The sequence below is a fragment of the Hyalella azteca genome, unplaced genomic scaffold (assembly GCF_000764305.2).
Source record: "Hyalella azteca isolate HAZT.00-mixed unplaced genomic scaffold, Hazt_2.0.2 contig8063, whole genome shotgun sequence".
Classification (NCBI taxonomy): Eukaryota; Metazoa; Arthropoda; class Malacostraca; order Amphipoda; family Hyalellidae; genus Hyalella; species Hyalella azteca.
In genome coordinates this window covers 13,987-26,556 of record NW_025938169.1, presented here as the reverse complement: position 1 = coordinate 26,556, position 12,570 = coordinate 13,987, and the positions used below count along the sequence as shown (strand labels likewise).

Below are 12,570 nucleotides of genomic sequence, written 5' to 3'. Positions count from 1 at the left end.
CACTAATTAGGCTAACTAATTACCCTGTTAAGCTCATTAGTGTGGTATGAATGCCGCGCGTTAGAAGAATCTAACGAGTCATTAAACATAACAATAACCTACCACTTATACAATAGTAATGAGATACAAATTAAATATGATTATTTGTCATCTAATTGTTCGATACCAACACAACATTCAGTCATGGAAACCATACAAAATATTCAACTTAAAACAGATTAGCAATGCGATTCTAAGAAAATCATCGAATAAAAATGCTCATACAAAAATGTCACGATTTAAAACTTGACGCTATTCATTTCCTGTATTTTTGTAACGTGATTCACTGTCAGAACCACTCAGAATCACACAACCATCAACAACCCTTCTTATTGGGACATATTCATTATTCAACCCACAATCATTGCTAAAAACAATCCTAACTGCTAAAACAACCTAAAAACTGGTTTAAAATAACCCGAAAACCAGAAAAACATGGAAGATGAATATGGTCGAAATAGCGGAGAGGTAGGAGTGGTCTATAGAGCGGGGTTTGAGTGGTCTAATAAACAAGATTGTAGATCGGTTGGTTGTTCAGATGAGAGTACATGGTTGTAAAAAAGGTATTAGACCCCGGGGTTGAGGGTGTGGAAGGGATAGTGGACTGCGGAGGAGTGGACACCCCCAGCACGTTGCCGACATGGGACAAAGGTTGGGCTGCGAACAGGGATCCACTGGAATGGGAATGCGGTGAAGCAGCTGCAAAATTCCCTTCAAAAAAAGACGAAAATTCCCTCGAATTATAGTAGTTCCCCGCAGGATAGGGACTGCCAGGTCCCACAACTGAGGACATAACGTGTGGACGCGCTGAAGAGGGGGTAGAAGTCCCGGACGAACTGGCGGAGGTCGCGGAATCTGGACGAGTGTTAGAAGGGATCCTATGGTAGGTCTGCAGGGAAATTGGTTCAGGATTTGGGTTCCTAGCTGACGAAGAAATGTTTCTAGATGACGATGAAAGGTTTCTAGAGGAAGATGAAAGGTTTCTGGCTGAAGACGTAAGGTTTCTAGACAAAGTGGAAGGGTTTAACCGCTGCCGTGCATATCTGGATGAGCTGTCGTCCTCGTTTTGTAGGAAAAGTCGCAAGTCGGATGATTGCGTGGCGAACATTGTGGACATGATGGCCGTGATGGACGACGAGGGGTCGTCACTGGTGGCCGCTAGAGACGTATGACCATCGATGAGTTGGCTGATGGATGTGTCCATTTGTGCGGTGGTCAATCGCTGGTAGTAATCTGCAAAGGAGAAAAAAAAGCTCGTTAGTGAGGTATTAGCTTGCTAAATATCTTGAATGATATTTATGTATGATGTCAATGGATGATATTTATAGATGATATCAGCTGTATCCAGTCGCGCTACGATGGCCTGAGATATCATCGATTCGCCGCAGTCACAAACTTTGACCGTAAACGTGACTGCAAATATTGAACATAAAAGCTGTGAACAAAATACTAAGAAATCGAACATGAAACATTTTCGGTAATTGTTACTTATACAGTAATTGTAGACTTCCAGGTAACTACAATTCCTACAGTAATTTTAAGTTCCCACATACCCACGTTTCCCCAACTGGCTCCCCTCTCCGCACTTCCCTCTTTATCTTCATTTTCCAACGTTTCTACGCCACCCTAATTTTCACACATTCAATAAAGGCTTTTATGTTTATTAATCGAACTTTATTCTTATTCCCCGATTTATCTATCATTACCAGCTCCCCCTCTTCTTTAATTTCCCCTCCCTCCCCTCGTCGCCCCCTCTCCCTTTGTCTCCCCTCTCATTCCCATCTCCCCTCTCAGCGCAGCAGCCCTCACAGCGGGGCTCCCCTTATTCCCCTCGAGACATCGGGACCAACGAGGGTCTGTCGGGTGTGTGCGTGTGTCGGGTGTGTGCGTGTGTCGGGTGTGTGCGTGTGTCGGGTTGTGTCGGGTGTGTGTCATCAAAATAGCTTTGCGTGTCAGTTCCGCTGTTAAAATAGCTGCACCATTACAGCACGGTTGTGGTCTGGACATAACCGCGAAACTCGATTCCTGCCGAACCCTTGTTCCACCAAAAGTCCAAAACCAGACCAAACCGTATCTTCATCCGATACAAACCCTGCCACAACCGCACATTTACCTGGCACAAATCCTGCCACAACCGTATCTTCATCCGACACAAACCCTGCCATGACCGCACCTTTACCCGACACAAACCCTGCCACAACCGCACCTTCATCCGACACAAACCCTGCCACAACGGCTCCTTTACCCGACACAAACCCGGTCCTTATCCAGCCGAAAGGTTCAGGAGGCAGGTAGCGCCTATACCGCACAGGTTTTTTTCTCCCGCACGGCAAGTCGCAGGATTTTCGGTTTTTATAAGAGTTTCCCATGGAAGAATTTCGGCGCGGTCGTTTTCTGTGGCGCGCAGGCTCGTTTTCTGTGGTCATTAGAGGCCTGCACGGCAACGGTCGCTTCGTTTAATCTTGCCGCTCTCGGGGCCGAATTTTTCCGTTTATTTTTTTTTTGTAGGCCGTGTGGTGAGCTGAGCCTAAGGCTGAGGCTTGGGGGAAGACAGGCTCGGGGAAGGCTAGGCTCTTTTCTTTCCTCTCGGAAAGGCAACGCTTTTCTTCTCATCGAAAAGAGCGAATCGAAGAAGCCTTTGCCTCCTCACAAAACAGCGGCCGTGCCTTTGCCTCCTCACAAAACAGCGACCGTGCCTTTGCCTCCTCACAAAACAGCGACCGTGCCTTTGCCTCCTCACAAAACAGCGGCCGTGCCTTTGCCTCCTCACAAAACAGCGACCGTGCCTTTGCCTTCTCACAAAACAGCGGCCGTGCCTTTGCCTTCTCACATAACAGCGGCCGTGCCTTTGCCTCCTCACATAACAGCGACCGTGCCTTTGCCTCCTCACAAAACAGCGGCCGCGCCTTTGTCTGCATTCATTTATTCATTTCTGAATAATTCCAATAATTCCACTCATGTATGAACGAATGCCACAAAATATGAGTAATAATATATATGAAAAATGTGAATGGGTGAAGTTTATAACTTGCATTGTTGGTTTTCAAGTTTGGTCGCTTGCCGCCTTTCACGTTTTTTTCACGTGAAAGGTTCACAGGAACGGGACTTGAAGTTCACATTTCACACGCTGGGAAAGGCAGAAACTTCCACAAAGGAAAGGGGCTTTGAAAAGGAAGGGAAAGGGACAAAGGCGAGCAGTGAACGAGGGGCCAAAGGAGCGAGGGAAGGGGAAACATGAGCAGGCATGGAACAGAATAGTATTCTGGTAGAGGAATAGTACGAGTATTCTGGTAGGAATAGAACAGAATAGTAGTATTCTGGTAGGAATAGTACCGAGTATTCTGGAAGAAATAGCATGAGGAGTATTCTGGTAGGAATAGCATGAGGAGTATTCTGGTAGGAATAGCAAGAGGAGTATTCTGGTAGGAATAGCATGGGGAGTATTCTGGTAGGAATAGCATGGGGAGTATTCTGGTAGGAATAGCATGGGGAGTATTCTGGTAGGAATAGCATGAGAAGTATTCTGGTAGAATAGCATGAGTATTCTGGTAGGAATAGCATGAGTATTCTGGTAGGAATAGCATGAGTATTCTGGTAGGAATAGCATGAGTATTCTGGTAGGAATAGCATGAGGAGTATTCTGGTTCGGATCGAAAATTCTAGAATACTGATGTCATCATTTATTATAAAAATCTAAATTAAAAAAGAAAGATGAAACCAAATTTTACGAATAAAAAAAGTGAAAAAAATCCTATGTGGTATGCGTCTATAACACGACGATAACGCAACTATAACACGACGATAACGCGTCTATAACACGACGATAACGCAACTATAACACGACGATAACGCGTCTATAACACGACGATAACGCTTCTATAACACGACGATAAAGCGTCTATAACACGACGATAACTCGACCATAACACGACGATAACGCACCATAACACAACGATAACATGACTAAAACACGATGACACGACGATAACAAAATAACAACACTACGAAGATAAGGCGACAACGCAAGAATAACACGACGATAACGGGACGATAACGATGTGCTGCAAAACTGCGTCGCTGTTGCGGGGCTGAAACAATGAGAGCTTTGTGGCTCTGACGACAGCGGGACTAGCACTAGACCAGCACTAGCATCAGCCCAGCACCAGCCCAGCCCAGCACAAGCCCAGTCCAGCATCAGCCCAGCCCAGCACCAGCATCCGCACTAGCCCAGCATCAGTCCAGCTCAATCTGACCCAGCATCAGCCCAGTACCAGCCCAGCACCAGCCCAGCCCGGCCCGTAACGCGAGCCCCGCGGGAGGTAGCGGCCAAACAAAGCCCGCACCCTGGGAGGCATACGGGCACCATCATCACCACCATCACCATAACCATCACATCACTACCATCATACCCCCATCACAACACCATCATGACATCACCACTTCACCGTCAGCACCGCTAGAATGACGTTCAATTTTTTAAACTAAACGATTTCCGTGAACGGACATCGCGTCAAATTTTCCACGAAAATATCCGGGTTTCCCAATCGCTGCTCATTCATGGATATCCTGAACTGGATATCATTAAATAACTTCTACACAACTCCTACCCGAATCCTACACAACTCCTACCCGAATCCTACACAACTCCTACCCGAATCCTACACAACTCCTACCCGAATCCTACACATGCACATATTCTACCCTCAGCACATTTTTATCTCAGGTTTCAAGCCAGTTTCCCCTCAGGCGATAAAAGAGGGAAGGGGGAATGGAAGGGGGAGGAAAAAGGGGAGTGAAGGGGAGAAAGGAAGGGATAAAGAAATAAAAGAAAATGGGATGAAAGATGGAAGGGAGGGAAAAAAGGAATGTAAGGAGAGAAGGGGAGAAAGGAAAGAACTTAGAGAAGGGAAAGAAAGGGAAGAGGGAAGTGGATGAGGGAAAGGAGAGGAAGGGGAGAAGGGGGACGCAGAAAGGAAACAACGACTCTAACTTTCCCTAAATTTCAAACTTGAGGAAAGGCAACACTTTCAGGGAGGAAGGGGAGTGAAGAGAAAGAGGGGAGGGCAGGGATGAAGGGGAAGGCTTGATGGCATACCGTATGGGGCACATGCGAGGGAATGGGAGATGGGGGTGAGGAAGGGATAAGAGGAAAGGGGAAGGATAAGAAGAAAGGGGAAGGGATAAGAGGAAAAGGGAAGGAACAAGAGGAAAGGGGAATAGTAAGGGGAAGAGGAATGAGTGAAGGGATAAGAGGAAAGGGGAATGGATAAGAAGAAAGGAGAAGGGATAAGAGGAAAGGAGAAGAGAAGGATAAGAGGAAAAGGGAAGGGATAAGAGGAAAGGGAAATATTAAGGGGAAGAGGAATGAGTGAAGGGATAAGAGGGAAGGGGAAGGATAAGAAGAAAGGGGAAGGGATAAGAGGAAAGGGGAATAGTAAGGGAAAGGGGAATAGTAAGGGGAAGAGGAATGAATGAAGGGGAGCTGAGGAGGAGGGAAAAGTCCCCACAAGGCTCAGTTGTTCGTTGGAAATTCCCCCCAGCCGCGGGGAGGGAGGGGAGGGAAGAGGGGAAAGGGGAGGGGAGGCGGGATATTTCCTCGTTGTTTGCTGCTGGGGTTCTTGTTTTACTCTGACTCACTTTGTCGGCCAATAGTGGGTCAGGGCTTGTGGGGGACATGGCACGACGATAACGCGGTGATAACATGACCATAACATGATGATAACGTAACGGCAAAGCGTCGATGATAACGTAACGATAAAGCGTCTATAACACGACGATAACGCAACTATAACATCTACACAACTCCTACCCGAATCCTACACAACTCCTACCCGAATCCTACACAACTCCTACCCGAATCCTACACAACTCCTACCCGAATCCTACACAACTCCTACCCGAATCCTAACGTCGTTTGTGTTTCAGTGCCTACTGGAGGTTCTCAGTCAACGCCTCGAATAACGTAGCAGGTTCAATTATAGAACTGAAACATCAAGTTATCATTTAGATTGTTGTGGAATGAACGTTTTAATTAAAAGGAGGAAAATTTAACGATTGTTGTTGGCAACATAGTGGGCTTGGGACACAGTCAGGTGATGACTGGGACAACTGGTGTGGTGGCTGGGACGTACAGTTGATGTGGTGGTGGCTGGGACAGTTGGTGTGGTGATGGCTGGGACAGTTGGTGTGGTGGTGGCTGGGACAGTTGGTGTGGTGGTGACTGGGACAGCTGGTGTGGTGGTGGCTGGGACAGCTGGTGTGGTGGTGGCTGGGGTGGCTGGGACAGCTGGTGTGGTGGTGGCTGGGACAGCTGGTGTGGTGGTGACTGGGACAGCTGGTGTGGTTGTGGCTGGGACAGCTGGTGTGGTGGTGGCTGGGACAGCTGGTGTGGTGGTAGCTGGGACAGCTGGAGTGGTGGTGGCTGGGACAGCTGGTGTGGTGGTGGCTGGGAAAGCCAGCAGGGAGCACGGAGAAAACTAAGACAGAGAACAACAAACGGGCAGCGCAGCGTGGGCTAAACCTGCTCATAATGGGCAGCACATTTCTGGGTATAATGGGGCAGTGCGTTGAGGTATGGAGGAATAGGAGCAGGTATGAAATGCTCAGCTCTGACTAGTTCCATAATGGGAAGCGGAATGGGTGCTGTTGAATGGGGGGATGGGGAATAAGGGGTGCTCCCTTAGGCTTGATAAAGGCAATGACCTCAGAACAAGAATTGCTATTTATTGAAAATGAATCAATGCTTAAATTTCCACATTAAAATGCAGAAATAATCTAATATTTAAATTTTACAATTCATTTTTACCCCGGAATAATGACTCCACATTAAAGATAATGTTTTTCTACCAAATATTACATTTTTACAATAAAATGCAAAAATAATATTATATTAAATTAAAGAATTCATCTATACCCCGGAATAATGCCTCAAAATTAAAGATTTAAAGAGAATATTTTTCTACATAATATTTCGTTTGGTGGTCTGCCCAACCCAAGAATCCACGCCCCCAATCCAGGGCAGGAACTGACCATGGATAATTCAGCGACAAAAAAAAAAAAGGAAAAATTGCCTTCGTTGTACGGGTGCGGTCAGGTATACTGCCCGACGTCCGCAATGCTATTCCTACGGGGACTCGAGTCATCACGGCGGTGACAGAAATTCGTTAACAGTTGGGCATCCGTTTGAAAATAGTTAGGAATTCAATTTATCCACCATAATTAGGGCACTAGTTGAAAATTCGTCAAGAATCAAATGGAAGTAAGTCGGACATTTATTAAGCATCAAATGGGCATCAGTCGGACATTTATTAAGCATCAAATGGATATCAGTCGGACATTTATTATGCATCAAATGGACATCAGTCAGACATTTATTAAGCATCAAATGGACATCATACATTTATTAAACATCAATAAGGCGACACTAGGAAACATTAATTGGTCACCAGGTGGACACTATTCAAGCATTTATCAATTTATCAAGCATTTATTGGCCACCAATTGGACAACAGCAAGGCATGGATTTGCCATCATTTCGAAACCAGTCGGACGAAAATTAGACATCGCACAGAGATCAGTTGGACATCGTGGCCTGGGACTGCTACGTCCCAAACAAATGCTAAGGAAACTAAGGAAGGAAAGAGATCAGTTGGACATCGCTTGGGCCAACCTTTAATTGGCACGTGGCTTATTTTTCCGACGCATGGGCTTTGGGTCCAAAATTGGGACAATTGGAAGTCTAGGCCCACCTTACTCCCTTTCCCCCGGGTCCCCATCCCCGATTGGGGAATAAATCACTTATTTTACTAGGGGAATGAGGGGGGCATGTTTAGCAGGCAGGGAGGGGGGGGGCGTATATATAACGGTGCACGGGCCGCGCGATATTGACGCGTTATCGACATAAACTAAATCATGCAGCCATCATGCCACGGCGCAGCATGCAGCCATCATGCCACGGCGCAGCATGCAGCCATCATGCCACGGCGCAGCATGCAGCCATCATGCCACAGCGCAGCATGCAGCCATCATGCCACAGCGCAGCATGCAGCCATCATGCCACAGCGCAGCATGCAGCCATCATGCCACAGCGTAGCATGCAGCCATCATGCCACATCGCAGCATGCAGCCATCATGCCACGGCGCAGCATGCAGCCATCAGCCATCATGCCACGGCTTGTTAAAACCATTAGGCTCATCACGCGCACCCAATCGTTAAGTTGCTGGTTTACCTGCTGGTTTACTCGCTAGTTCACCCATTCACCCACTGCTTGCCTCATCGGCCATTCCTATCAGAGCCCTCCCAATGTCACCCAACCCCACCCCCCCCCCCAGTGACTCCTACTGTCCTATGTACCCCCCACTGTCGCCCAGCCCCCTAGGCCCTAGTTTCCCCCACTGTCACCCAGCCCCCTAGGCCCTAGTACCCCCCCACTGTCACCCAGCCCCCTAGGCCCTAGTACCCCCTACTGTCACCAAGCCCCCTATAGCCCCCTAGGCCCTAGTTTCCCCCACTGTCACCCAGCCCCCTAGGCCCTAGTATCCCCCCACTGTCACCCAGCCCGCAAGTGCCCCAAGTACCCCGGTGTCACCCATCCTCCCCCACTGTCACCCACCTCCATCTACGGTGAGGTCGGCGGGGGTGATGGGGGTGGGGTAGAGCTGTGCCGTGTCCCCCACGCGGGTGTCGAGGCTGTACGCCCCCCGCTGGGGTACAGCGGGGGTGGGGGGCGCCCCCCTGCCTGCGGATATTGTAAGTCCCCGCACCGCAGACTCCGGGCCGCAGGATAATAGCGCAGGACCTCCGCAGGATAACAGGGAGGGGGTGTCGCGGGGTAGCAGGGAGGGGGTGTCGCGGGGGGGCTTGCCAGGGGTGGTGATCTTGGGGTCCGGTAAGTAGCTGGTGGTAGTGATGGTGGTGGTGGTGATTGGTACTTGTTGAGTGGTACTCGCGTGGCCTATGGTGTTGGCACGCGGTCTACGAAGGTACTGGGGGAGATGGGTGTTGGTACTTGCTGGTAGGTGCCTTCTGGTACGTAGCTTGGGGGACCCTCGGGACCTGACGATGTGGGCCGTGGCGATAGCGTGTGGTACCAGGTCTGGTGGTCCCGCACCTACCATTGGTGTGGTACATGTGGTACACATCGCGTTCTGGCACAGGTTTGTGGTACATGCGGTCCTGGTACCAGCGAAGGCATAGAGGTTGGTGGTAGCGGTGGCGGTAGCGTATGAAGGCGGTGGTAGCGGGTAGAGTAGCTGTGATGTAGGTTGTGGTAGCTGCTGGTACTGCTGGTACCGCTGGTGTAGTTCTTGGATATTGGCTTCAACCGATGTAACCGCCTTGGATTTCTTGGTGGATTTGAGAACCGGGGTTGGTTTAGCGGGGGGAAGGGTTGGGGAGTCAACCGTGATTATAGGTATGCTGCACCCCTTGGGGTTGCGGGGGGCGTACGCTGAAGTACTTGGGAATGAGGGGATGTTAGGTTGGGGATGAGATGATGAGGAATTAGTTTGTCGTCTGCTGGTGACATTCCCCGTGATGATTGCTAGCCTGCAGCCATGGCAGAAACATGGTTCATTATCTTCACCATCAATGGTACTCCTGGTGCAGTAGGTGCTGGTGCTACTAGTGCTGCTGGTACCATTAGAGATCCTGGTTCCAGCCTGGGAACCACCAGCTAAAAAACTAAGCGAAGTAGAAGCACTTGCTTTAACCCTCTTTTTCTTTCTATGAAATTCGGTGTCGATCATGAGGATAGGTTCAGCATCCTTCGGAGGGTAGATGTGGGAGGGTAGATCGTATTCTACCGACGTCTCTACGTGTAGTTGCTTCGAGTAGTCTAAGTTGGTAGAATCTAAATGCAGCGGCCGTTGCTGACCGCGCTGGTAGAGTTGGTATGAAACTGTTCGATCGAATCTACCATTGCTTTTCTGAACGTGGGTAGGTGAGTAGATGCTCCCCATGCTAGATGAAGAGGTAGATCTGCTATGGTAGACTCCAGACACCATCTCGAAACCAGGCACTTTTCACCGCTGGCAAAAATTTTCGTCACGTGAAACACTGTCCTAATGAACCGAACTCGTTATATCTTCATTTCCGTTCACAACAAATTCACGCCTAGAATCATTAACTGCAGACAAACTATTCATGAAATTTCTAAAATTCACACACTAATAAATATTTTAAAATGCCACACGTTATTTAAGGAACAAACACCGGCCAGTGAGCGGCAGACTAAGCTTTGTGAGTCGGCGGAAGTTAGGCAGCACTCGTCACATGGACCCTAACACGGAGCAGGCGCAGCGACACCCTACCTCAACTGAGAGCCAGCGGCGACTGATCAGAATGGATTGGTGAGGCGTCTGGCGTACACGAATGACAGCCGGTTCTTTACCAAGTATCGCCATATTCTATGATTATAAACAACAATAACTGTCGAAATTACATATCATTCATTAAATTCCTAATCTATGTACCAATAAAATAAAGAAACAGCAGTTCGCTGGCACCTGATTCAACAGAATTATCTTACTTTGAAGTGTGCGCAGATAAGAGATAGGCAAAGCTGGCACATAAATGAGCACTTGGCAACTGTCCCACAAAGGAAATCTTGCAGCTGTGACTTGGGACCGAGAAAGAAAAAACCACAATAACCTACCATGAACCCTGCGTGGTTGCGTGGTTACCAGCCAACCATAGTTCCTGCCTCCAACCCTGCGTGGTTGCGTGGTTACCAGCCAACCATAGTTCCTGCCTCCAACCCTGCCTGGTTGCGTGGTTACCAGCCAACCATAGTTCCTGCCTTCAACCCTGCGTGGTTGAGTGGTTACCAGCCAACCATAGTTCCTGCCTTCAACCCTGCGTGGTTGCGTGGTGGGTTCAAAAGGGTCTGGTTTTGTAAGAGGGTTCAAGTGGGCATGGTTGTGTGGGAGGGTTCAAGTGAGCCTGGTTGTGTGGGAGGGTTCAAGTGATCTGGTTGTGTGGGAGGGTTCAAGTGTGCCTGGTTGTGTGGGAGGGTTCAAGTGGTCTGGTTGTGTGGGAGGGTTCAAGTGGGCCTGGTTGTGTGGGAGGGTTGAAGTGGTCTGGTTGTGTGGGAGGGTTCAAGTGGTCTGGTTGTGTGGGAGGGTTCAAGTGAGTCTGGTTGTGTGGGAGGGTTCAAGTGGTCTGGTTGTGTGGGAGGATTCAAGTAAGCCTGTTTGTGTGGGAGGGTTCAAGTGTGCCTGGTTGTGTGGGAGGGTTCAAGTGGGCATGGTTGTGTGGGAGGGTTCAAGTGAGCCTGGTTGTATGGGAGGGTTTAAGTGGTCTGGTTGTATGGGAGGGTTCAAGTGGTCTGGTTGTGTGGGAGAGTTCAAGTGGTCTGGTTGTGTGGGAGGGTTCAAGTGGTCTGGTTGTGTGGGAAGGTTCAAGTGGTCTGGTTGTGTGGGAGGGTTCAAGTAAGCCTGGTTGTGTGGGAGGGTTCAAGTGTGCCTGGTTGTGTGGGAGGGTTCAAGTGGGCATGGTTGTGTGCGAGGGTTCAAGTGAGCCTGGTTGCATGGGAGGGTTCAAGTGGTCTGGTTGTGTGGGAGGGTTCAAGTGGTCTGGTTGTGTGGGAGGGTTCAAGTGGTCTGGTTGTATGGGAGGGTTCAAGTAAGCCTGGTTGTGTGGGAGGGTTCAAGTGGTCTGGTTGGGTTTGGCAGCAACTTTAATCCCGCCACGAAATTTTGCCAAGTCATTCAAATTCTGACTTAAATCCAGGCGCTGGATCCACGCCACCAAAATCCAGGCGCTGGAACCACGCCATCAAAATCCAGGCGCTGGAACCATGCCACCAAAATCCAGGCGCTGGAACCACGCCATCAAAATCCAGGCGCTGGAACCATGCCATCAAAATCCAGGCGCTGGAACCATGCCACCAAAATCCAGGCGCTGGAACCACGCCATCAAAATCCAGGCGCTGGAACCAGGCCACCAAAATCCAGGCGCTGGAAACACGCCATCAAAATCCAGGCGCTGGAACCATGCCACCAAAATCCAGGCGCTGGAACCACGCCACCAAAATCCAGGCGCTGGAACCACGCCATCAAAATCCAGGCGCTGGAACCATGCCACCAAAATCCAGGCGCTGGAACCATGCCACCAAAATCCAGGCGCTGGAACCACACCCCAAAAATCCAGGCGCTGGAACCTTGCCCCAAAAATCCAGGCGCTGGAACCATGCTCCCAAAATCCAGGCGCTGGAACCACGCCACCAAAATCCAGGTGCTGGATCCTTGCCATCAAAATCCAGGCGCTGGAACCACGCCACCAAAATCCAGGCGCTGGAACCACGCCACCAAAATCCAGGCGCTGGATTTTTTTTTTTTTTGCTTCCCAGCGCCGAAGAAGGAATCTGGCTGCTGTGCCCCGCTGGGTTTCTCGCACGGTCTCTGGGAGAAGGGTTTGTGAGTCCAGGTTTCTGAGTCCAGGTTTCTGAGTCCAGGTTTCAGAGTCCAGGTTTCTGAGTCCAGCTTTCAGAGTCCAGGTTTCTGAGTCCAGATTAAAGAGTCCAGGTTTCT

At 49.4% G+C, this 12,570-nt stretch overlaps 1 protein-coding gene across 1 annotated transcript; it reads right to left on the bottom strand.

The window, feature by feature from the left end:
* Nucleotides 1–216: 216 nt before the first annotated feature.
* Nucleotides 217–10,362, bottom strand: LOC108665839 (mucin-5AC). Its single transcript, XM_018152645.2, has 2 exons — nucleotides 8,652–10,362; nucleotides 217–1,272 (listed from the first exon to the last, which is right to left on the bottom strand). Exons 1-2 carry the CDS (start codon nucleotides 10,042–10,044, stop codon nucleotides 542–544), a joined length of 2,124 nt encoding a protein of 707 aa, XP_018008134.1. The 5' UTR covers nucleotides 10,045–10,362; the 3' UTR covers nucleotides 217–541.
* Between the last annotated feature and the right edge of the window lie 2,208 nt (nucleotides 10,363–12,570).

Coding starts and splice junctions, on each gene's coding strand:
- LOC108665839 (XM_018152645.2), bottom strand. CDS start 10,044: ATGGTGTCTGGAGTCTACCATAGCAGATCTACCTCTTCATCTAGCATG. Junction 1,273..8,651: donor CGACCTCACCGTAGATGGAG/GTGGGTGACAGT, acceptor TCTCCTTTGCAG/ATTACTACCAGCGATTGACC.